General features: G+C 32.9%; 1 protein-coding gene across 3 annotated transcripts in view; it reads right to left on the bottom strand.

The window, feature by feature from the left end:
* Positions 1–1,496: 1,496 nt before the first annotated feature.
* Positions 1,497–25,471, bottom strand: part of LOC127698271 (putative glycerol kinase 5) — a 64,209-nt gene continuing 40,234 nt past the window's right edge. For all 3 annotated transcript variants that reach the window (XM_052201659.1, XM_052201661.1, XM_052201660.1), the window contains exons 11-17: positions 18,693–18,819; positions 18,149–18,253; positions 13,872–13,922; positions 13,260–13,303; positions 8,827–8,990; positions 8,130–8,266; positions 1,497–3,353 (exon numbers count right to left, since the gene is read on the bottom strand). In XM_052201659.1, the coding sequence (XP_052057619.1) occupies positions 3,202–3,353; positions 8,130–8,266; positions 8,827–8,990; positions 13,260–13,303; positions 13,872–13,922; positions 18,149–18,253; positions 18,693–18,819 (780 nt within the window). In that variant the 3' untranslated portion in view covers positions 1,497–3,201. The remainder of the gene's footprint in view (positions 3,354–8,129; positions 8,267–8,826; positions 8,991–13,259; positions 13,304–13,871; positions 13,923–18,148; positions 18,254–18,692; positions 18,820–25,471) is intronic.

Raw genomic sequence — 25,471 nt, 5'->3', positions numbered from 1 at the left:
ATTGTACTGCAAGGTTCCATATCACAAAGGGAAAGCTGGAATTGAGTTTGGGGGTAATTGCCCTAAACGTTTAGGAATTTGGGGCCAAAAAGGGGCCAAAAAACAAGCATTTTTCTAGTTTCCAGACAATAACTTGTGTTCAAGTGTATGAATCTCTCTGAAATTGTACTGCAAGGTACCATACCACAAAGGGAAAGCTGGGATTGAGTTTGGGGGCGATGAATCATAAGGGGGTTCAAAAAATTGGGGGGGGGGATTTTTTTTTTCCTTTTTTTTCTTTAACATTTTCCATTTTAAATTGGTTATTTCTGATTTATATATAAAAGCAAATAATAATGATATGGTTTGAATAGGCATACATGTGAACCTCCCGACGGGAGTACAATAATCCCGTTTTCAGGGGTCTCCTCCCCCCCTCCTGTTGAAAAAATCCCGTGTATGAATGAAAAATTTCTGCCCAACATAACATCTCAGGCATCTGGTGTAACTGACATTACCTGAAGTTATATTTTACCTGTAAATCAATTAACATGCATAATTATATGGCTTCACTTGTCAGCTTGGGTGTCAAACATACTGGTAAGCAACGATTTTTACCTCAGGCTAACTGCCGTTGTGTAACAAAAACTGTGTATTTATTGGGTTACTTCCCTTGATTTATCCTGTTTTAAGTTACTTTCCTTTTAATAATGAAAATTTTTAAAAGAATATAAATTGAACAAATAATCATAAAAGGATGGTTATTAAATGATTTTAAATGTCTTAGGACAAATAAAAAAATAATAATTTGAAAATTATTTGAGGATTCTATACTTCCTTTTAAGGCTTAAATTGAAATTTATATAATAACTATGACCCTAACTTTACAGATTGAATGAATTTCTGAGTTTGCAAATAAAAACTATTTGAAAGAGAAAAAAAAATAAAATAAAAACTATTTGCAGACAGCTAAACAAATGTTCTGGTTGCAATGATTGTTTTATAGAATATGAAGTAAAAAATTTAAAGAACATACTGGAAAAAAACAATGTTAGATTGAACATGTAGAATATAAAGATGGAGAAACTTTATAAGTACAAGGGTACTATAAACATAATAAATTGGTTGGAAAGTTGAAGAAAAACACACTTTAAAAGACCATTTTTACAGCACACGGTTACATTTACAACAAAATTAATGTTGATTAAAAACCTCCTGATCTGAGTCCTAATCTCCTGACCAAAATTTCCCAATCTCCTGATCTGAGTTTCACAGTCCATCACATGTATGAATAGGTAAATTGAAAATTTTTAAGTTCTTAGACCACTTTCATTCTGTGTCAGAAACCTATGCTGTGTCAAATATTTAATTACAATCCAAATTCAGTGCTGTATCAAGCTTGAATGTTGTGTCCATACTTGCCCCAACTGTTCAGGGTTCGACCTCTGCGGTCGTATCAAGCTGCGCCCCAGCGGAGCATTTTATTCTATGTTAAATCCAAAACAAAATAAAAAAAACAAACAAATACCTTCTTTTAAAATTAAAAGAAATCACATATTGATAAAAGGCAAAACAATGTCCACAAATAATACATGTACAATGACATAATATTCTAAATACCACTCACAATTTCAGTGTACTTGTTAAAGAGGTTTTGTAGATAAAAAAAATTACAAGACACATGTTTTGTTAAGAGATAAACCTGAAAAATATCATTCAAATTAAATATGAATTAGAAAGTGCATAATTTGATAAGGTTTTAAAGCATCACTAATTGTTTTATTGAAATCCGTTTACTGGTTATGGAGAAGTTGTATATGTTTAACCCAGTATGTACAAATGCACAAGCCATTGTTTTATTTGAAAATTCTTTTTCAACAAAAATCAAATACAAGAGTCATAATGCCAATATTGTGTGAATTCCCTGAAAGTTATAATGCATATGCAACTTTGTATTAAGTAGCTAGTTGTCATACAGATTACTTCTGGTGTTAAATATATATCAATCTGTAAAGACATGTCAATAAGCTATAAAATCATGTTAGCTAACTATTCAAATTTCCATACTTTGTAGAATTATGCCTTCAACATGTTAACCATTATAATAGCATAATTTAGTTAGCAGGTAACAATTAATTCAAGAACCTGTATGGCTCACCTAGAGCTATGCCCATTTTATAATGGCCACTCTTAAACACAGTTAACCTGTTAAGTCACCTCAGATGTAATTAACCAGTCCTATACTAGAATTTCATGGCAAAATTTCAGCCCATTATAAAATAAATCAGAAATTAGAATTATGGATCCACATTTTTTCAGCAGACTTAAATTTTCAAGTGGTACATCAAATGATTTTTTCATAATTTTTTGTTTTATTTTTTGTCAAGTTTAAAATTTTTAGTCACTGTGGAAGTTACTGTTTGAAGTTGAGACTGGAGAGGGATCTTAAATCTACCATTCAACCAAAGTTTGGTCCTTCACATTATTTTTAGACTTTTTTATTACTTTTATTTTGGTAAAATATTCTACTTTTAGTAATGGAGGAGGCTGTGAAAGCATATTGGGTTATCAACCAATTTCTTAAATAAGATAATAAATGTTAGATAACCATATTCTAAAAGAAGATAACAAATGTAAAATTTCCACAAAGTTTGCATTTACATTATATTTTTCAGATTTTATTCTGTAAAGATTTTATACTTTTACTAATGGTGGCTGCCATGTTTGATTTTAAAGGGGATCATTAATGTATTATATAACTGCATTTTGGAGCAAAAGGTCTTTCACATAATGTTTTATATTTAACAATAACAATTTTTAAATTTTAGTAGCAGTTTTTAAAAGGGATCACAAATGTGTCATTTTTCAATATATGATAGCAATTGATCCATAAGTAAATTTTTTTAATTTAATTGATGTTTTTAACCCCTATGCATGTCTTGAACATGCATGAAAAATTTGCCATTGGAGTCAATGGACATTAAGAAACCGTCAATCAATTTGTACCTCTATGCCCCTTTTTAATCGCCATAATGTTGGTTTGATGACAGGGTCATCAGACATAATTTCAAAAATACACTCCACCCAAATTTGGTTCAAAAAGGCAGAGAAGATCTTTTTTGAAATATGATGGACACCAGACGGTTGACTCCAAGTTACTGCTAAAGCTCAAATTGCCCCTTTGGACCACTTGAACTTAACAAAATTGACACACAGTCATAATTATGATTCTGTGTACCATTCTCTACTCCTGTGTACTGCACGCTCCCACTGACTAAATGTATGTTTATATTTTAGCCATGTCTCTTCATTAGGTTCGAATATTCTCTCAGACTGTCTAATATCATATAATTCATCTTTACTTTTCCATACACCTGAAAAAAAGAAATCTTAAGATACAGATATAGAGTTAGGTAATTATTTCCTCCAGTAAATTTTACAAGCAATACATAATAAAATGCTCCGCAGGGCGCAGCTTGATACGACCGCAGAGGTCAAACCCTGAACAGTTGGGGCAAGTATGGACACAACATTCAAGCTTGATACAGCTTTGCATTTGGATTGTGATTAAATATTTGACACAGCATAGGTTTCTGACACAGAATGAATGTGGTCTAAGAACTTAAAAATTTTAAATTGGACATTCACCTATTATGGTCCAATATCCAAAATCTAAATACATGGTTAGATTCAGCATATCAAAGAACCCCAAGAATTCAATTTTTGATGAAATCAAACGAAGTTTAATTTTGGACCCTTTCGACCTCAATGTGAACAAAGTTGATAACGGGGCCCAAAAATCAAAAATCTAAATACATGGTTAGATTCAGCATATCAAAGAACCCCGTATATTCAATTTTTGTTGAAATCAAACAAAGTTTAATTTTGGACCCCGATTTGGACCAACTTGAAAACTAGGCCCATAATCAAAAATCTAAATACATGTTTAGATTCAGCATATCAAAGAACCCTAAGAATTCAATTTTTGTTAAAATCAAACTAAGTTTAATTTTGGACCCTTTGGACCTTAATGTAGACCAATTTGAAAACGGAACCAAAAATTAAGAATCTAAATACACGGTTAGATTCGGCATATCAAAGAACCCCAATAATTCAATTTTTGATAAAATCAAACAAAGTTTAATTTTGGACCCTTTGGACCTCAATGTGGACCAATTTAAAAACGGGGCCCAAAATCAAAAAACTAAATACACGGTTAGATTCAGCATATTAAAGAACCCCAAGTATTCAAGAATAAAACCCCACTGAAATTGGTCAAGAAATAAGCAATTTTTACGAAGTATCTTCTTTTGCACAATACTGTGCAATTAAATATTTCTTGCTATTGCGCAATACTGTACAATTGACAATTTCTTGCTATTGCCCAATATTGTGCTATTGGATATTTCTTACTATTGCGCAATACTGTGCAATTGAAGATTTCTTGCTATTGCGCAATACTGTGCAATTGAAGATTTCTTGCTATTGTGCAATACTGTGCAATTGAAAATTTCTTGCTATTGCACAATACTTATTATATAATAATTTACACATCCTGTTTGGTGTGTATCTCCTACCATATCATTATTATTTGCTTTTAAATATAAATCAGAAATAACCAACTTAAAATGGAAAATTTTAAAAGAAAAAAAAAAGGAAAAAAAAAAATCCCCCCCCCCCCCCCCCCCCAATTTTTTGAACCCCCTTATGATTCATCACACCCAAACTCAATCCCAGCCTTCCCTTTGTGGTATGGTAATTTGCAGTACAATTTCAGAGAGATCCATACACTTGAACACAAGTTATTGTCTGGAAACTAGAAAAATGTGTTTTTTGGCCCCTTTTTGGCCCCAAATTCCTAAACGTTTAGGGCAATTACCCCCAAACTTAAACCCAGCTTTCCCTTAGTGATATGGAACCTTGTAGTACAATTTCAGAAAGATCCATACACTTACACACAAGTTATTGTCCTGAAACTAGAAAAATGCTTGTTTTTTGCCCCTTTTTGGCCCCTAATTCTTAAAATATTGAGGCAATTACCCCCATCATCTATCCCAGCCTTGCCTTTGTGGTATGGTACCTTGCAGTACAATTTCAGAGAGATCCATACACTTGAACACAAGTTATTGTCTGGAAACTAGAAAAATACTTATTTTTGGCCCCTTTTTGGCCCCCAATTCCTAAATGTTTCAGCAATTACCCCCAAACTCAATTCCAGCTTTCCCTTTGTGATATGGAACCTTGTAGTACAATTTCAGAAAGATCCATACACTTACACACAAGTTTTTGTCATGAAACTAGAAAAATGCTTGTTTTTTGCCCCTTTTTTGGCCCCTAATTCCTAAAATTTTGAGGCAATTACCCCCAAAATCAATCCCAGCGTTCCCTTTGTGATATGGAACCTTGTGGTACAATGTCAGAGAGATCCATACACTAACACACAAGTTATGTCTGGAAGTTACAAAAATGCTTATTTTTGGCCCCTTTTTGGCCCTTAATTCCTTTACTGTTGGTACCATAACCCCCAAAATCTATCCCAACCTTCCTTTTGTGGTATTGTACCTTGTGGTGAAATTTCATAGAGATCCATTCACTTAAACTAAAGTTAGAGTGCGAAAACCAAATTTTCTACGGACGACGCCGGACGACGACGCCAACGTCATACCAATATACGACCACAAAAATTTTTTTGCGGTCGTATAAAAAATTAGTAAATTTGTAGAACACAAAGCAACTGCTTCGATCGATGAAGGAAACAAAAAAAATAAGCCAATTTTCAAATAAGAAAATGATGATATGGCATATACAACATACTTCAACCTATACTTAGTGGTCAGTAACATTGTACAAAAGTTTCCAATATTTTGTTGATGTTTTATTAAATTTCATTAAGTTATTGAAAAGAATAGAATTATCTTCATTTAAATTTGCTAGACTATACGTATATGAAGGTCTAAATTACTTTGCCAAAATCTAGTTTATATCATGCTATTTTAAAAAAAGTGATAAAAAATATGAGTCAACAAGCTTCTTCAAAAAGATTTTGCTAATCAATACTAAATATTCAACAGAAACCTCAAATATGAATTTTCCACATCATCAATGGCCATATCTCAGGAATAACCAATGCAAAAGATAACAAAGTTAAATATAAGGCAGATTGGGAGTCTTCAGCCATGTTGTAAAATAGCAGAAAACAATTGGTCTTGTACTTTAATGAAATATGCAATAAAAAAATTATGTACAACAAAATGCAAAATAAAGTAAGACTTTTTGTTTGGGCGCTAAGAATTATTTGTTTTATATTATTATTACTACTGTTTTAACAAAAAACAGAATATTGTTTGTATCTATTTTTTTTAAACTCACCTATATAATGGAGATAACTTAGATAATACAATTTTATAATAGGAATGCAAAGCAAATTTTCCTATTTTGTTTCGTAACATCTAATCCTGTGTCTACATTTTGGCTAACTTAACCTGTGAATAATATGTTCTATCAAAATTTTCAAATTTTAATTAAAGGAATCATAAAGTTGGCTATTTTTAGTATAATCAAAGGGAATAATCCTACAACTGCAAACATTGTATGTATCAAGTGTTGTAATAGTCTTTCCAAAGTTCAAATGATGTGGTTATGGTTACCACAAATTATTAAAAGGTTAACATAAGGAAGGACAGACAAACTGACTGACACAGACACAGTTTCCACTTAATGTTATTATTTCCTTATTTCAAGTCCTTTTTTTTTACTTGGGAGTCTTATTGCTTTTTCAATTCTAATTTGACAATAATTCTTAATGCATGTAAAACAAAATATTGTTATAATTTGTTATAATTTTGAATAAAGTTATCTCCATATTACAAACTGAAAAGAGGAAATTGTCTTGACTATGAATACTTTAACCATATTTGAGTTTAGCAGAACCAAACTGATAATGTGTTAAAAAATGCCTTTATCTTTTATTGCTTTAACTGTTCTTAGTTAGTTTTTCTTGTTTTTCTTGTTTCACATTTTTCATATCAGGGCCTTTTATAGCCGACTATACAGTATGGGTCTTTCTCATTGTTGAAGGCTGTGCAGTGGCCTATAATTGCGGATGAATCAAAGTTTTCTCGTGATCCAGAACTTTGTTCCGTATAAATATATGTATTTTGACTCCTGATGAGTCGAAAATGGATGAGTCAAAATTTCGGTTGACTCCAACTAAATTTATGGTCCCGATGTTAACAAAAGCATTCAAAATTCATTATTTATCTCTAACAAATACACAAATGTCAAAACATGACCTTGGGGATTTAAATGGATTCAAGTGTTAATCTAACAATATGCTTGTAATTAAATTTCCCGTCAATGACCACTGTATTGTTTTATGACATTCTTTTTCCACGAGTGTTTACCTAAGATTATCTTTGATCACCATGATAAATAATTAGTGATAGACTGTTATAGTTTATGAAAAATTAACTAAGTGCTTTAAAAACAGTTAGCCGTAATCATACACTGATGAGCTTGGTTGTGTATAAAGTAGGAATTGAGACTTCCATTGGTGATCAACTCAAAACTACTCAATCGGTGAAAAAGATTGAAATATAAGAAAATGAAAAGAAATCTAAATTTTCCAAAATTGTATATGAGAAGGAACAATTTTGTCAACTTTAAATAACGCTAAGATCGATTGGAAATTACTCTCTCAGCTAAAATTATAACTGTACAAAGAAATAAATAAGAGACAAAAACATAAAATGTTATTATAATAATAAAAGACCATAACATACAAATACATCGATCTGGGACCAGAATATCGATCCCCTACCCATATTCATCCGGATTTATTTTAGCCTTACCAAGCTAAGCAAGAGTTGTGTCCCTTGGTTTGTCAAACTTCCGGTTTTCATTTGAGTCGAACTACAGGTATCTCGAAATATTTCTCTGGTCCGGCTGACTTTGAGATAACAAGAGTCAACTGGTATTTGGGTGTTATATTTTACCATTAGCTAAACAAGCTAGGAATTCTGTACCAAGATGACATTTCACATTACTGTGTAATGCATTTTTCCTAAAACACCCTGCCAGGAATAAGCTCTGTGATTTGCTATGTCACCTGTCTTTATATTGGATAATGTCTTTAGGGTTATTGGTCTTACCTGTGGCTAAGCCTGCTAGGAACGCTGTTCCAAGACTTGTCATGTCACCTCTCTGTTTGGCACGGTCTATAGGTTGGTGGGTTAGATCAGACATAAGCTGCATCAGAAAGTCATTATTACAAACACCTCCATCAGCTCTGAATAAAGAAATAAATGTGCATGTGTTTATTAAATGTGCATGTGTATATTGAAGTATAAATGTGCATGTGTATATTGAAGTATTCTGCAGATGTTTGGCATCATATTTATTAACATAAATAAATTGGAATTTTACTCATTTACCTTGCAGATGAACTTTGAATGGTTTTACACTAGTAATTTTTTGGGCCCTTTATAGCTTGCTGTTCGGTGTGAGCCAATGCTCCGTGTTGAAGGCAGTACCTTGACCTATAATGGTTTACTTTTATAAATTGTAACTTGGATGGAGAGTTGTCTCATTGGCACTCATACCACATCTTCCTATATCTATTGTATACATTGGAAATAACAGTTAAAAGAATAATTTTAACAAAGAAGTATTTCTTAAGTTTTTAATATCACATGCCTGAATACCCTTTAGTCAATCACTGCATCAGTTCATTATTTTGATACAGGACTGTAAAATCTTCTGATATGACATAGAAATGGAACCATCAGTAAAAAATAAAAATTTAGAACACCAATTCTTTACTGAAGAATTGTTACTTTTTATACTTACCTAATATAAGATAATGATATTCTGGTTTCTGTGAGTATTGTTTCATACAAAATTTTAAACCTAAAAGCTAATGACTCTAGAACTGCTCGCACTATATGAGCTTTTGTTGTTGATGGTTTCATTCCTATCAGCAATGTTGATGCTTTATCATCATTTATTGGAGCCTACAATATAAAGTATAAATATTCTTACTCTGTTCTTCTTGCCATTTTTTCACTCACAATTCAACTATTTTAACTGCAAGATTTTTAAACATTTGAAAATTTGACTATCAAGAAAGAACAATGCCATACTGTGGATTCATTATTATACATGGAATACCAATTATTGTGGGTTTCATGGGAACAGGTGAACCATGAATTTAAACGTTCAACAAATAAAAAATTTTCTTAAGGATTGCATGCAGTCTTTGTTAAAACCAGGATATCAAATATCCACAAAAATGAAAGTTTCCTCAATCCACGAAAATTGGTATCCACAAAAATAAATGAATCTGCAGTATCTGACTAAAATAGATGATCTGAACCAAATATCAAACCCTTCATTCAGGAGATGAGCACATATGGCTTTTTTTTTTTATATAAGACCTCAATAACAATTGTCACCTTTTCCAAAGTTATAAAAAAAAAAAAAAAAAAAAAAAACTAAGAACATCTATGAAACTTGACATAAAAGCTGATATCATACAATGACAAACAATGATGGTTAATATAATTGACAAAACATAGGAATTATAAAGTGATTTGAAATCATTATACAATAAAAGAAACCACACACAAACTAGAGGCTCTCAAGAGCCTGTGTCGCTCACCTGTATTTACTGATGCTTTGGAAATCATGTAAAATAAGGTTAAAATCATAATTAATAGTATTCGATATTAGATATTATAATGATATCTAAGATAATAACAAAAAACTGCAAAATTTCTATAAAATTACTAACTCAGGGCAGCAACCCAACAACGTGTTGTCAGATTCATCTGAAAATTTCAAGACAGATAAATCTCAATCTGATGAACATTTTTGTCACCTGTAAGATTTGCTCTAAATGCTTTAGTTTCAGAGATATAAACCAAAAGCTGCATTTTACCCCTATGTTCTATTTTTAACCAAGTCGGCCATGATGGTTGGAAGGCGGGGTCATCGGACAAATTTTTTAAACAAGATACCCTAATAATGATTATGGCCAAGTATGGTTAAATTTGTCTCAGTAGTTTCAGAGAAAAAGATTTTTGTAAAAGATAACAAAAATTTACGATTGTAAATTGTTATATTATTGACTATAAAGGGCAATAACTCCTAAAGGTGTCGACTGACAATTTTGGTCATGACGACTTATTTGTAGATCTTACTTTGCTGAACGTTATTGCTGTTTACAGTTTATCTCTATCTATAATAATATTCAAGATAATAACCAAAAACTGCAAAATTTCCTTAAAATTACCAATTCAGGGGCAGCAACCCAATAACAGGTTGTCAGATTTGTCTGAAAATTTCAGGGCAGATAGATCTTGACCTGATAATCAGTTTCACCCTTGTCAGATTTGCTCTAAATGCTTTGGTTTCAGAGATATAAGCCAAAATCTACATTTTACCCCTATGTTCTATTTTTAGCCATGGCGGACATCTTGGTAGGTTGGCGGGGTCATCGGACACATTTTTTAAACTAGATACCCTAATGATTATTGTGGCCAAGTTTGGTTAAATTTGACCCAGTGGTTTCAGAGGAGAAGATTTTTGCAAAAAACTAACGACGACGGACGCCAAGTGATGAGAAAAGCTCGCTTGGCCCTTCGGGCCAGGTGAGCTAAAAAATAGCAGTCTAAATATATCAATTGGATCACAATACATCTCTTACAAACCTTTATTTAACAGACTTCAATTAAGAATCCTGCACTACAGCTACTGGAAACTTCTCTTATCACAAAATTTTTCTTATTGAATTTTTTTTTTAATTTTTCACTGAAGAAGCCAAACATTATCACTAGTAATAGGAACTTGAAACCTTTATACGGTATTTCTGAACCTGCAGCTAGAATGTAAAGATTTAAAAAAAATCTTAATCAGTATATAGCTCATGTTAGGTTATTTCTTGAATACTTAACATTACATTAAAGAACCTTAGCGAGCAAGCTCAGAGAACCCTATGTCATATATTGAGTAAAAAATCGATAGGCTCACTCTCAAGTTTGGCTCCAATCCCATGTATGGTCATTTAATTATTGCTGGGTAAACCCTGGTCTGCAATTATCTAGTATTATTCTTAGTAAGTATAACATTGGCACGATGACCTCAGAATCAATAGGAATTTTACTATCATTATATGTGACCATTTATGCAATTTATTGTAAAGTTTGATTTCAATCCCATGTAAAATTCTGGGTTTATCATCTGGAAACCCCTTTTCTGAACCTAGTTCAGTCTATTTTTAGTACTGTAACTATGACTTTAACCTTGCAGTAATGATTTAAAAATTACTACAGATTCTCTTCTCATAATGTTTTACCATAAAATTGAGAATGGAAATGGGGAATGTGTCAAAGAGACAACAACCCGACCATAGAACAGACAACAGCAGAAGGTCACCAACAGGTCTTCAATGCAGCGAGAAATTCCCGCACCCGGAGGCGTCCTTCAGCTGGCCCCTAAACAAATATATATACTAGTTCAGTGATAATGAACGCCATACTAAACTCCAAATTGTACACAAGAAACTAAAATTAAAAATAATACAAGACTGACAAAGGCTAGAGGCTCCTGACTTCTGTATATCGACATATATACATGTATTTAAGTTTGTTTTGAATGCATTTAAGGTTCTAGAGTAATTATCCTTTCAAATACTTTATATCAGATTGTGAATTACTTTAATCTTCTGTCACATATATTGACAGGAAGATTCCTATTGATTTTAGGTCACTACATATAAGGTCAAGGTCATAATTAATGAAAATAGCCTCAAACCTCTTTTCTGCTCTTATTTCAATCTATTTTCATTAGTAATGAAAGGCAGACAGACTGAAGGACTGATAGGCAGACAGACTGAAGGACTGATAGGCAGACAGACTGAGGGACTGATAGGCAGACAGACTGAATGACTGATAGGCAGACAGACTGAAGGACTGATAGGCAGACAGACTGAGGGACTGATAGGCAGACACACTGAAGGACTGAAAGGCAGACTGACTGAAGGACTGATAGGCAGACAGACTGAAGGACAGATAAGCAGACAGACTGAGGGACTGATAGGCAAACAGGCTGAAGGACTTATAGGCAGACACACTGAAGGACTGATAGGCAGACAGACTGAAGGACTGATAGTCAGACATACTGAGGGACTGATAGGCAGACAGACTGAGGGACTGATAGGCCGACAGACTGAAGGACTGAAAGGCAGACAGACTGAAGGACTGATAGGTAGACAAACTGAAGGACAGATAAGCAGACAGACAGAGGGACTGATAGGCAGACACACTGAAGGACTGATAGGCAGACAGACTGAGGGACTGATAGGCAGCCAGACTGAGGGACTGATAGGCAGCCAGACTGAAGAACTAATAGGCAGACAGACTGAAGAACTGATAGGCAAACAGACTGAAGGACTGATAGGCAGACAGACTGAAGGACTGATAGGCAGACAGACTGAGGGACTGATAGGCAGACAGACTGAAGGACTGATAGGCAGACAGACTGAGGGACTGATAGGCAGACAGACTGAAGAACTGATAGGCAGACAGACTGAAGGACTGATAGGCAGACAGACTGAAGGACTGATAGGCAGACAGACTGAGGGACTGATAGGCAGACAGACTGAGGGACTGATAGGCAGACAGACTGAAGAACTGATAGGCAGACAGACTGAAGGACTGATAGGCAGACGGACTGAAGGACTGATAGGCAGACAGGCTGAAGGACTGATAGGCAGACAGACTGAAGGACTGATAGGCAGACAGACTGAAGGACTGATGGGTAAAAAACTACATACACTGCTACTTGTAGACTAAATGTATAAAGCTGAAAGTGATTTATATGTTGATGATAAATAACTTATCAACATGGCTGACCATGGCTCCTTAATATACCAAAACAGTCCTTGTCTATTTGGATGAAAGAAAGTTGTGCAATAAAATTGCAGAGTTCTTGAAATGTTTTTTATCCTGTCGGTCATTAGGACCACCAAGCTTACAAATAAGGTGGTCGAAGTAAAAATATGGTGGTCTTGTATTTTCAGAAAATTTTGCTGGTCAGGACTGACAGGATTGCCAGTTTTTGAGAACACTGAAATTGTGTATTTTTAATCCAACAGCAATGAAAACCTTTTCTTTCCAAAAATAATCACATGTTAACATTTGACTTTATTCATAGTTCATTATTTTTAGTAAAAGGTAAAGGTTTTTGATTGGTTCACTTTTTTCTGGTAATGAAAAACTCACTTGAAGACCACTGAATGCAGAAACAAAGTAAACACCATCACTACCTGTATAATAAAAATAAAAGATATATTAAAGGGCATCTAATTTGGGCTACATCTATAATAAAATGATATTGCTGTTTCATATTGATGACTAAAGTTTAAACTATAAAAGAGTCAATCTCAAGTTTTCGATCATGTGTTTTATTTTGTTTGCTCTTTTTATTCTGTGTAATAGCCTGTGTTAGCTATTATCACAGTTGAAATTTATTGATCATCACTTTTTTTACTTTTTTTCTTCTCCTTTGAACTGCTGGATAAATTCATTCAAAACTTTGCCAGAAAAATGCATGACGGTCTTTTGTAAAATTTCCTATTTTGTTCTGTTCTGAGAAAATTACCTGCCAGAAGCAAGATTCTGAAATCTTTTCACAATTCTGATTATTTTCCAAAGCTTGAAAGTCAGATCATGTTTCATGTTCACTCTAGAGGTAAAACTAGACACAGTGTCAAACATTCAAGGAAAACTTTAAGTTTGAAACTAACATAAGATACAACAGCTAGACTTTTTACTTGTTTCTTACAAAACTAAGGTGATTTATAACAGACTTCCTGTAAATAAATAAATTATTACTTAGCACTGATTCTGCTAATCTCTGTGTCTCTGATACATCTTCGTATAAATCTAAAAAAATAAATATAATGAAAATTGAACTTGACCTTCATTTAGTCACAGGAAAGAACATATCTAAATTTGAAAAGATTTCGTCAAAGCGTTTTCATGTTAATGAAGTACACTGCTTACTGGTATATACAAGAATAGAAAACATATGAAGAATGTACATACTGTAAAGTCACTAATGCAGGTAAGAGATTCAGGGCTTAACACATAGCCTAGACACTTGTACCCCATTAAATGTACATACTCTAAAGTCACTAATGCAGGTAAGAGATTCAGGGCTTAACACATAGCCTAGACACTTGTACCCCATTAACACATAGCCTAGACACTTGTACCCCATTAAATGTATATACTGTAAAGTCACTAATGCAGGTAAGAGATTCAGGGCTTAACACATAGCCTAGACACTTGTACCCCATTAACACATAGCCTAGACACTTGTACCCCATTAAATGTATATACTGTAAAGTCACTAATGCAGGTAAGAGATTCAGGGCTTAACACATAGCCTAGACACTTGTACCCCATTAACACATAGCCTAGACACTTGTACCCCATTAAATGTATATACTGTAAAGTCACTAATGCAGGTAAGAGATTCAGGGCTTAACACATAGCCTAGACACTTGTACCCCATTAACACATAGCCTAGACACTTGTACCCCATTAAATGTATATACTGTAAAGTCACTAATGCAGGTAAGAGATTCAGGGCTTAACACATTGCCTAGACACTTGTACCCCATTAAATGTATATACTCTAAAGTCACTAATGCAGGTAAGAGATTCAGGGCTTAACACATAGCCTAGACACTTGTACCCCATTAAATGTATATACTGTAAAGTCACTAATGCAGGTAAGAGATTCAGGGCTTAACACATAGCCTAGACACTTGTACCCCATTAACACATAGCCTAGACACTTGTACCCCATTAAATGTATATACTGTAAAGTCACTAATGCAGGTAAGAGATTCAGGGCTTAACACATTGCCTAGACACTTGTACCCCATTAAATGTATATACTCTAAAGTCACTAATGCAGGTAAGAGATTCAGGGCTTAACACATAGCCTAGACACTTGTACCCCATTAAATGTATATACTCTAAAGTCACTAATGCAGGTAAGAGATTCAGGGCTTAACACATAGCCTAGACACTTGTACCCCATTAAATGTATATACTCTAAAGTCACTAATGCAGGTAAGAGATTCAGGGATTAACACATAGCCTAGACACTTGTACCCCATTAACACTGTGCTAAGCCTATAAAAAATTGGGTTTGACCCGAATGACTTAATCCATGTTAATCTAGGTAGTAAGAACATCTCAACCTGTTGCTGCTTCACTTACTTGAATTCAACATTTAATACCCTTATTTTAGGGGCATACCTGGTTAAATAGACTCATATTCTAAGTGTGAACATGAAGTGGAGTTATTGTAAGGTTTTTGTAAGTATAATAGGTTTGGTTCTGTCACTGTTTAAATCAGTGAAGCAAAATCAAGAACACAAGAGCCCCAAAAAACAACAAAATAATAATACAAATAAATGTGGATAGTGTCCACATGTGGACACAGATGATGCCCCCGCTTGCATATCATATAGTTATAAAGGGACATAACTGAAGAACGGTAAAGTGACGCTACCCAAAAATGAACTTGATCCGAGTTTTGTGGTAATAAGCATTGTGTGTAAGTCTCATAACATTTGGTTGAGGCTAACTAAAGTAGAGAACAGAAACTAAAAATTCAGCAATTTTTCTATTTGTAAACACGTATAACTCTAGAACGGTTGTGTATAAGTTTTATAACATTTGGTTGAGACAAACTAAAGTTAGAGAATGGAACATAAAATTCAGTAATTTTTATGTTTATAAAGGGACATAACTCAAGAATGGTAAAAGTGTTGCCATCAAATTTCATACTTAATCTGTATTATGTAGTAATAAGCATTGTGTGTAAGTTTCATAACATTTGGTTGAGGCAAACTAAAGTTAGAAAACGGAAACAAAAAATTTGTACTTGATCTTAGTTTTGTGGTAATGAATATTGTGTATAGGTTTCATAATGTTTGGTTGGGGCAAACTTAAGTTACAGAATGGAAACTAAAAATTTTGCAATCTTTCGATTTATAAAGGGGCATAACTCAATAATGATTAAAGTGACACTACCCAAATTCAACTTGATCTGTGTTTTATCAGTGGAAGTCAAAATTAAACATTGCATTGTATAAAGCATTGATTGAAGTTGATTCAACTATAATCATGGACAAAGGAAGATAACTCCAATTTTAATAAAATTACTTGATATTTAGAAGAAAATAAAAATTTTGCAATTTTTCCATTTCTAAAGGGGCATAACTCTAGAATGGTTAAAGTGACGCCACCAAAATTCAAACTTGATCTGTGCTTTGTGGTAATAAGCATTGTGTATAAGTTTCATAACATTTGGTTGAGGCAAACTTAAGTAAGAGATTGGAAACGAAAAATTCAGCATTTTTCCATTTGTAAAGGGGCATAACTCTACAACGGTAAAAGTGACGCCACCAAAATTCAAACTTGATCTGTGTTTTGTGGTAATTAGCATTGTGTATAAGTTTCATAACATTTGGTTGAGGCAAACTAAAGTTAGAGAACGGAAACAATAAATTCAGCAATTTTCCATTTGTAAAGGGGCATAACTCTAGAACAGTAAAAGTGACGCCACCAAAATTCAAACTTGATCTGTGTTTTGTGGTAATAAGCATTGTGTATAAGTTTCATAACATTTGGTTGAGGCATACTAAAGTTAGAGAACGGAAACCAATTTTGGGACGTACATACAGACCGACAAGGGTAAAACTTAATGCCCCTTCTGCTATGGCGGGGGCATAAAAATGCTCTCACATGGGGCTATGTACCTAAATACCGAGATGCTTAACTCCTTTATACAGGATTCACATAATTTGGTTAGAAAAAGGAAGAAATATGTCTGTTTCAGGTTTCCATATTCTTCTGAACTTTGAAGACCTATTCGTTTTGAAATTTTGATTTTGCAAAAAAATTTCATTATCAAACATATCATGAAATTAGAAGAAAATAAAAATTTTGCAATTTTTCCATTTATAAAGGGATATAATCAGAACTGTTAAAGTGACGCCACCAAAATTCAAACTTGATCTGTGTTTTGTGGTAATAAGCATTGTGTATAAGTTTCATAACATTTGGTCGAGGCAAACTCAAGTTAGAGAAAGGAAACCAATTTTGGGATGTACGTTCGTACGAACGTACATACAGACGGACAAGGGTAAAACTTAATGCCCCACCGCTACGGCGGGGGCATAAAAAAACAATAGTGCCTTTTTACAATTTTGACCTATTTGCCTCAATTTTGTTGGAGGGAAAAGCCAGACGTTGGGATAGTTTTCATCAAGTTTGAATCAGGGTAATTAATTGGGTTTAACTATCCCAAGTTGGACCTGGGCACAATTTAAAGTCTGAACAGGGTATAAGTTTTGTGAATTTTTAATATAAAATACTACCAAATATCAATGCTTATTTAGAACCTTGCAAACACACTTGAAAAAGAATTGAACTGAATCAATGGAGTGGAAGCCTCATAATTTGACTGAAACTGAAATACAGGGATGCTTTAATATGCAACAATAATCTATATTCAATAGTGAGCACTTCTTTAAAAACTCAACATCTGAATCAAGTAAGAATACCGAAGTCACTGACATTATTAAAGTGGGGATATTCTACTGAAGTCATTGAAGCATGACTAAAAGTGGGCAGTTGAAGACCCATTGGTGGCCTTGGGCAGTTTTCTGTTCATTGGTCGAGTTGTTGTCCCTTTTTTTAAAGAAGTACATTGTGCTTATACAATAGAAACCGACCGTGCAAGGGCTGTATAGCCAGTCAAGGTCGTTAAATTTTTTTAACTTCCATTTGTTGTACAATAGAATAAAGAATGGAAACGGAGTATGTGTCAAAGAGACAACAACATTTAATCCATTCCATTACTATCGGTATACCAGTATATGCATGTGTTAACTTAATTTGAACTTGCTGAGAGAGTTAACACCATTCCATGACTATACCAATATATGTGATTACTAAGTTAGATAATAGAAGTTTCAATGACTACCGGTATATCAATACATGTGGTTAATAAGTTTGAACCTCCTAAGAGATTTACATCATTCAATGAAGATACCAGTATCTGTGATTACTTAGTGTGAACTTACTTAGAGATTTACACCATTCCATGACTGTACCAGTATCACCAATTAAACCTTCAGCTACATATACTAATTCATTCTTTATCTTCCAGCCAATAATTGGATATAAGCCTGAAACATTTTAAGTTTACCATCTATAAACATCTTTACAGTTGACTGTTGAGAAATACCTTGTAGTATGTTAAGAAAACTGTGACAAAAAATTTAAGTGCATTCAACATATTGAAAAATAATTTAAGTTTGAACATTCAACATATTGAAAAATAATTTAAGTTCATTCAACATATTGAAAAATTTAAAATATCAGCAAACAATAAGTAGATGAACTAAATGATCACCTAAATATGGCTTTGCAACAAAATTCATTCTGCAAATACATCATTGTAAATTATGGTCTAAACATTGTGTCAATACTCATGTTGTATAACTGTAATCTTAGATAACATTGTGACAGCCTCCTGTGACCATGATAACTGATAATTTGATGGAAACTAGTCTTACACCTTTAAAGAAGTTGTTATTTAAAGTATTTACAATTATAACAAAGTACCTGCTATTGAAGCGTGTGGTGTACTTCCTGTATTCAGATCTACAAATGTTCCAGTTCCCATGGTGCATTTGATGTCACCAACATTAAAACAACATTCACCAAACATGGCCCCTGTTTGGTCTGATACCTTTAAATAATATTGTCCATAGTTTTATACCTTTAAATAATCTTGTTCATAGTATTATACCTTTTAAATAATATTGTCCATAGTATTATACCTTTAAATAATCTTGTCCATAGTATTATACCTTTTAAATAATATTGTCCATAGTATTATACCTTTAAATAATCTTGTCCATAGTATTATACCTTTTAAATAATATTGTCCATAGTATTATACCTTTAAATAATCTTGTCCATATTAGTATACCTTCAGATAATATTGTCCATAGTATTATACATTTTAAATAATATTGTCCATAGTATTATACCTTTAAATAATCTTGTCCATAGTATTATACATTTTAAATAATATTGTCCATAGTATTATACCTTTAAGTAATCTTGTCCATAGTATTATACCTTTTAAACAATCTTGTCCATAGTATTATACCTTTTAAACAATCTTGTCCATAGTATTATACCTTTAAATAATATTGTCCATAGTAGTATACCTTTAAATAATATTGTCCATAATATTACATGTATAAAAAAAATAACAAAGAAACAATATTGTGATATACTTTCTATACACAAAATAGCAATTCAACGAGTTGATCATTGTCTTTTAAGGCGAAGTGTACGTAATTAACTACTCCACAGAATTTTTTTAAATTTTACATGGGGATTCTGCTTGTAAAAATACATCAGACAATAAAATAAAATAAACTGCTTCGCTGAGCGCAGCTAGATACGCCCGCAGAGGTCCAACCCTGAACAGTTGGGACAAAAATGGACACAATATTCAAGCTTGATTCAGGTCCAAATTTGGATTGTAATTAAATATTTAACATATTATTGGTTTCTGAATAAATGTAGTCAAAGATCTTGAAATTGGTTATATGAATTGAATTTATATTCAATTAAAGATTTCTTGCTGTTGTGCAATACTTAGTAAATCTGTTGTCAGACTATAAACAAATAAAGTTCAATTAATTCTCAATGTCATATTAGAAATTTATGAAAATAAAAAGGGAGCTTACATCAATAGATATAAACAATTCACCAAAGTTTCATGAGAATTGGTGACAGAATTTTTGAGGTATTGTCCGAAAACTGGAAAATAACCCCTTTTTTTAATGAATAAAACCCCATAACTCAGAAATGTAAAATGTAAAATTTATAAAATTCTAAAGGGAGCTTACATCAATACATACAAACAATTCACCAAAGTTTCATTAGAATTGCTGAAAGCATTTTTGAGTTTTTGTCCGAAAACTGGAAAATCCCCCCTTTTTTCATGAATAAAACCCTGCAACTCGGAAACGTAAAATCTAAAATTTATAAAAATTGAAAGGGAGCTCATGTCAATAGATATAAACAATTCACCACAATTTCTTGCAAGTTGGTGAAAGTATTCTTGAATTATTGTCCAAAAACTGGAAAATCCCCCCTTTTTTAATGAATAAAACCCCATATCTCGGAAACGTAAAATCTAAATTTTATAAAAAACGAAAGGGAGCTCACGTCAATAGATATAAACAATTCACCAAAGTTTTATGCAAATTGGTTAAAGCATTTTTGAGTTAATGTCCGACATGTTGACGACGGACAGACGGACGGACAGACGGACGGACGGACGGACGGACAGACGGACAACGGTATACCATAATACGTCCCGTAAACGGGCGTATAAAAAGGGGGTAACCGTTTTCGTTTTTCAGATACAAGCTGTTGAAATTAACAGCATGATACGCCAAAAATACAAAGAATATATAGGGAAAATCATAAAAATCGGCAGACATTTTTACTTTATCAAGATTTTCTAATTCGTTGCTCAACAGAATTTTTTTAAAAATCGATATGCGATTCAAAAATGAACGACGAACCCATTGGTGCAAAGAAAGTCCTTAGCAACCGTGCTAGTTTTCAAGCTATATCCTGTGGAAGTTTGATTTTTTAGCGGAAAGAATAAAACATTCGGCGACGTTATTGATGTCTACTGTACATAACGTCATCACAATTTCTACTCTATAACGCTATTATACCGTACAGTGTCGTAACAAAATCGTGAATGTGTATAACCCATTTTCCTAATTATTGCAAATGCTCAAGCGTAATCAATTAATAAGGAAATAAACTGACTATTTTTTAAGGATATTTCTGCTGCCAAAAAAAAAGCAAATTGGCAAATAAATATACTGCAAGTGAATGAAAGTTACTATATAGACTTAAACTCCATCTTTTTTTAATTAGACAGGGTTCCACTTCTTTTTTGAAATTCTTGTATTTATAGCTGACTATGGGCGTTGATCATTGTTGAAGGCCGTACGGTTATCTATAGTTGTTAATTTCTGTGTCATTTTGACTCTTGTGGAGAGTTGTCTTTTTGGCGTTCATGCCACATGTTCTTTTTTTTATATTGTATTGTTCTAATAATTATGAATCAAATATCAATTTTAAAATTGTCCCAGTTAACACAGCGTTGACAGACTGATTCTATACGTATTTAAATAATCGGTTATAATTTTGGGATCGCGTATACACGTCTTTTTTTAAATCTTATTTCTGCATGTTTGTATTTTAAAAAAGTGAATATAATTTGCTGCATCTTTTCATCCTCACCATTTCCGGCGCTATTCGAGGGATTGCGCACAAACGGCCCATTTTTTTGTCAGGTTCACACGCATGCACGTGACATAACTCTGCAATTTTATTTAAAAAATTTCCTGTCTAGATCGCTTTCCCTTTTCTTTAACTAAACGACAAAGCATGATATAATGTTTGCTGGAGATTTGAAGTAAAAAAGTAAATAATTTTTTGTACCATAATTTGTTAAATATCCACATGCACGACTCCCAAAAAATAAGAAAACTGCATCTGCATATTATCTTGAGAATTTTTATGGCTGTAATAAGGTCAAAAGAAGAACCCGCATATGAATTTTAAAAAAGACAAAACAGTAAAACAGATCGGAGTTTTAACTTCACGTAGCACAGATCATTCCCAGTGTTAGCCTTAGCATTGTGTATATTGTGTATAATGCTATAGCATTGTGCATTGTGTAATGCTAAAGCTTTGTGCATAGTGATATGCTATAAATGTACTTGTGTAATGCTATAAGAATGTACCAAGAGCCGGATGCTATACGAGTTTACCTAGTATAATGCCATACAAATTGTTCCTGTATATAATGCAAATGAATTGCAGTTTTGTTAATATAATATGAACATAAGGAGCTGTGGTATGATTGCAAATGAGACAACTATCTGCCACGTTTAAGGTAGATCGGTTGTCTTTTTCTGAGCGTCCGTTCTGATCATGTTAATTGTAAAAACTTTTTTGTTTTAAAAATATTTTACCAAGTATCATTAAATATACAACAAAATACCTAAAACTTGAAGTTTAAAGATTGAACTATCAAGAAATTAAGTGTCGTAAAGTATATTTAAAATTTTTCGGGATTTTTTCAAGAAAATAAGGCCCGTGACCCCTTATTTTTATTTGATATTTCGGAGTTATTAATGAAAAGCAATTCTCTCATCGAATTTTAGCCAATTCTATCGTTTAATGTTTCCGCAATAAGGAAAACCTAAGTTTCCCCTATATCAACAATAAAAAATAACCCAAATTTCGTTAATTTCAATGTGTTATTACAAAAAAACAAGGTCAGTGATCCCCAGTTTTTATATTGAAATTTAAAATTACATTGACACAGAAGTCTTACAGAAGTTTAAGAAAAATCTATCGTCCAACATTTAGACACCCCAGCTACCTTAAAGGAAGCAATTGTTATAGGCAATCATACGGCCTTCAACAATGAGAAAATCCATACCGTATATAGTCACCGGGTTATAAAAAGCCCCGACATTGTAGAACTATTTTTCTTCACCCCTACCCCTTCTTCCCCTACCTTATACTACTGCTGAATGATACACAAAAGCACAACAAAAGAGAACAAATTTCGCTATCCCTTCGAAATCGGAATTTGATTAAGAAAAAAATAACACGTTCTATTTTTATCATACATGTGTAGTTTCAGTTTCAACCATGGTTCTAAATTTAGATTTAGATCCCCAAAAATTGCGGACGGAATAGAAGACACCTGTTTATTTTCTGCACCTTGAAAACTGAGTTTTGGATGACATAGGTTTTACTCATTCTGAGATAAATGTAATAGTGAACAATTCTTAGTTTCTGAGTGTGTAATGTTTTGTGGACGGAATCTGATGGCTTTTTTTTTTTTTTTGCTGTTGGCTTTTTCTTCGGCTTATAAATGTTGTACTAGTGGTCGATTACCACTTAGTATCTTTTATACTTTTTACATAAATAATAAAATATAAAACATCATAAAATTTTCAATTGCATAAAAACGGACATGCCAACGTCTTTCTTGTTCAAGACACAAATTCACATGCAATATAATTATTCGTTACCTACAATTTTACGCTACAGGATCATACAGTACACTGTGCATTTCATTCAAAACTATGGTTTTTCAAAAAATATTGTGGGGTCAATTCTGGTTTGATTTTAATGAATTTGATACGAATAGAAGCAGAATTGTCACTGGTTTATTTTTTATTTGGTTATAATTTTGTTGTTTAGGCGTTTTTATACGACCGCAAAAAAATTTTGTGGTCGTATATTGGTATGACGTTGGCGTCGTCGTCGTCGTCGTCGTCGTCGTCGTCCGGCGTCGTCGTCGTCCGAATACATATTGGTTTTCGCACTCTAACTTAAGTTTAAGTGAATGGATCTTTTTGAAATTTGACCATAAGGTTAAATACCACAAAAGGAAGGTTGGGATTGATTTTGGGGGTTATGGTACCAACAGTTAAGGAATTAGGGGCCAAAAAGGGGCCAAAAATGAGCATTTTCTAGTTTCCAGACAATAACTGTGGAACGGTGTATGGATCTCTCTGAAATTATACTACAAGTTTCCATACCACAAAGGGATGGTTAGGATTTGCTTTGGGGGGTTATGGCTCAAACCGTTTAGGAATTAGGGGCAAAAAAGGGGGAAAAACAAGGTTGTCCTGGTTAATGGACAAATACTTTAGTACAAAACATAATTTAAAGCAGTGTAAGGGAGATAAATCAAATACATCATTGAAATTATCTCCCTTACACTGCTTTTAAATTATGTATAAAGTAATGGTTAATGAACAATAAAGATAATCTAAAACAGTGTAAGGGAGGTAATCCAAATACAACGTTTTGGTTACTTCCCTTACACTGCTTTTAAATTATGTTTAAAGAAATGCATATTTATAAAGGAAGACCAGTAAAAATATCTGCAAATGTTTTCATCTTTTTTTTTTACAAAAAAATCCATATGAAAGATTTGACACTATATTTTTATTAATTCTATTATAAAATAGATTAAGTTAGCACTATGGTAAATTTAAATGGGTAATTATGGTTGCCAACTCCATTGGAAATTTGAATTGAGATTATGACCATATCTTGAGGGAAAGAATTTTTTTGGGGGAAAAAGGGGGGGGGGGGGGATAAAAAGAAATTGTGGGGGGCCAATTTTTTCTCATTTCAGATTTCAGAAATTAAAAAGAATTATTCTTCAAATATTATTTTTTTTTCAAATTTCAAATATTGAAAAATTTCAAGAAGTAATCTTTAATTGCACAGTATGGCGCATTAGATTTGTAAAATCTTTGATCACATTTATTTATTTGTTATGCCGAATCTAACAGTGTATTTAGATTTTTAATTTTGGGTCCAGTTTTCAAATTGGTCTACATTAATGTCCAAAGGGTCCAAAATTAAACTTTGTTTGATTTTAGCAAAAATTGAATATATGAGGTTCTTTGATATGCTGAATCTAAACATGTATTTAGATTTTTGATTTTTGGCCCAGTTTTCAAGTTGGTCCAAATTGGGGTCCAAAATTAAACTTTGTTTGATTTCAACAAAAATTGAATATATGGGGTTCTTTGATATGCTGAATCTAACCATGTATTTAGATTTTTTATTTGTGGACCCCCTTATCTAATTGGTTCATATTGAGGTCAAAAGGGTCCAAAATTAAACTTTGTTTGATTTCATCTAAAATTGAATTATTGGGGTTCTTTGATATTCCAAATCTAACCGTGTATTTAGGTTTTTAATTTTGGGTCCTGTTTTTTTAAATTGGTCTACATTGAGGTCCAAAGGGTCCAAAATTAAACTTAGTTTGATTTTGACAAAAATTTAATTCTTGTGTTTCTTTGATTTGCTGAATCTAAACTTGTGTTTAGATTTTTGATTATGGGCCCAGTTTTCAAGTTGGTCCAAGATAGGGTCCAGTATTTAAACTTTGTTTGATTTCAACAAAAATTGAATATATGGGGTTCTTTGATATGCTGAATCTAAACATGTATTTAGATTTTTGATTATGGGCCCAGTTTTCAAGTTTGTCCAAGTTGGGGTCCAAAATTAAACTTTGTTTGATTTTAACAAAAATTGAATATATGGGGTTCTTTGATATGCTGAATCTAACCATGTATTTTGATTTTGGACATTGGACCATAATAGGTAAATTAAAAAAATTCAAGTTCTTAGACCACATTCTTTCTGTGTCAGAAACCTATGCTGTGTCAAATATTTAATAACAATCCAAATTCAGAGCTGTATCAAGCTTGAATGTTGTGTCCATACTTGCCCCAACTGTTCAGGGTTCG

This window comes from Mytilus californianus, unplaced genomic scaffold (assembly GCF_021869535.1).
Source record: "Mytilus californianus isolate M0D057914Y unplaced genomic scaffold, xbMytCali1.0.p SCAF_4, whole genome shotgun sequence".
NCBI lineage: Eukaryota > Metazoa > Mollusca > Bivalvia > Mytilida > Mytilidae > Mytilus > Mytilus californianus.
The sequence above is the reverse complement of the archived record's forward strand: the minus strand, read 5'-3'. Positions and strand labels throughout refer to the sequence as shown.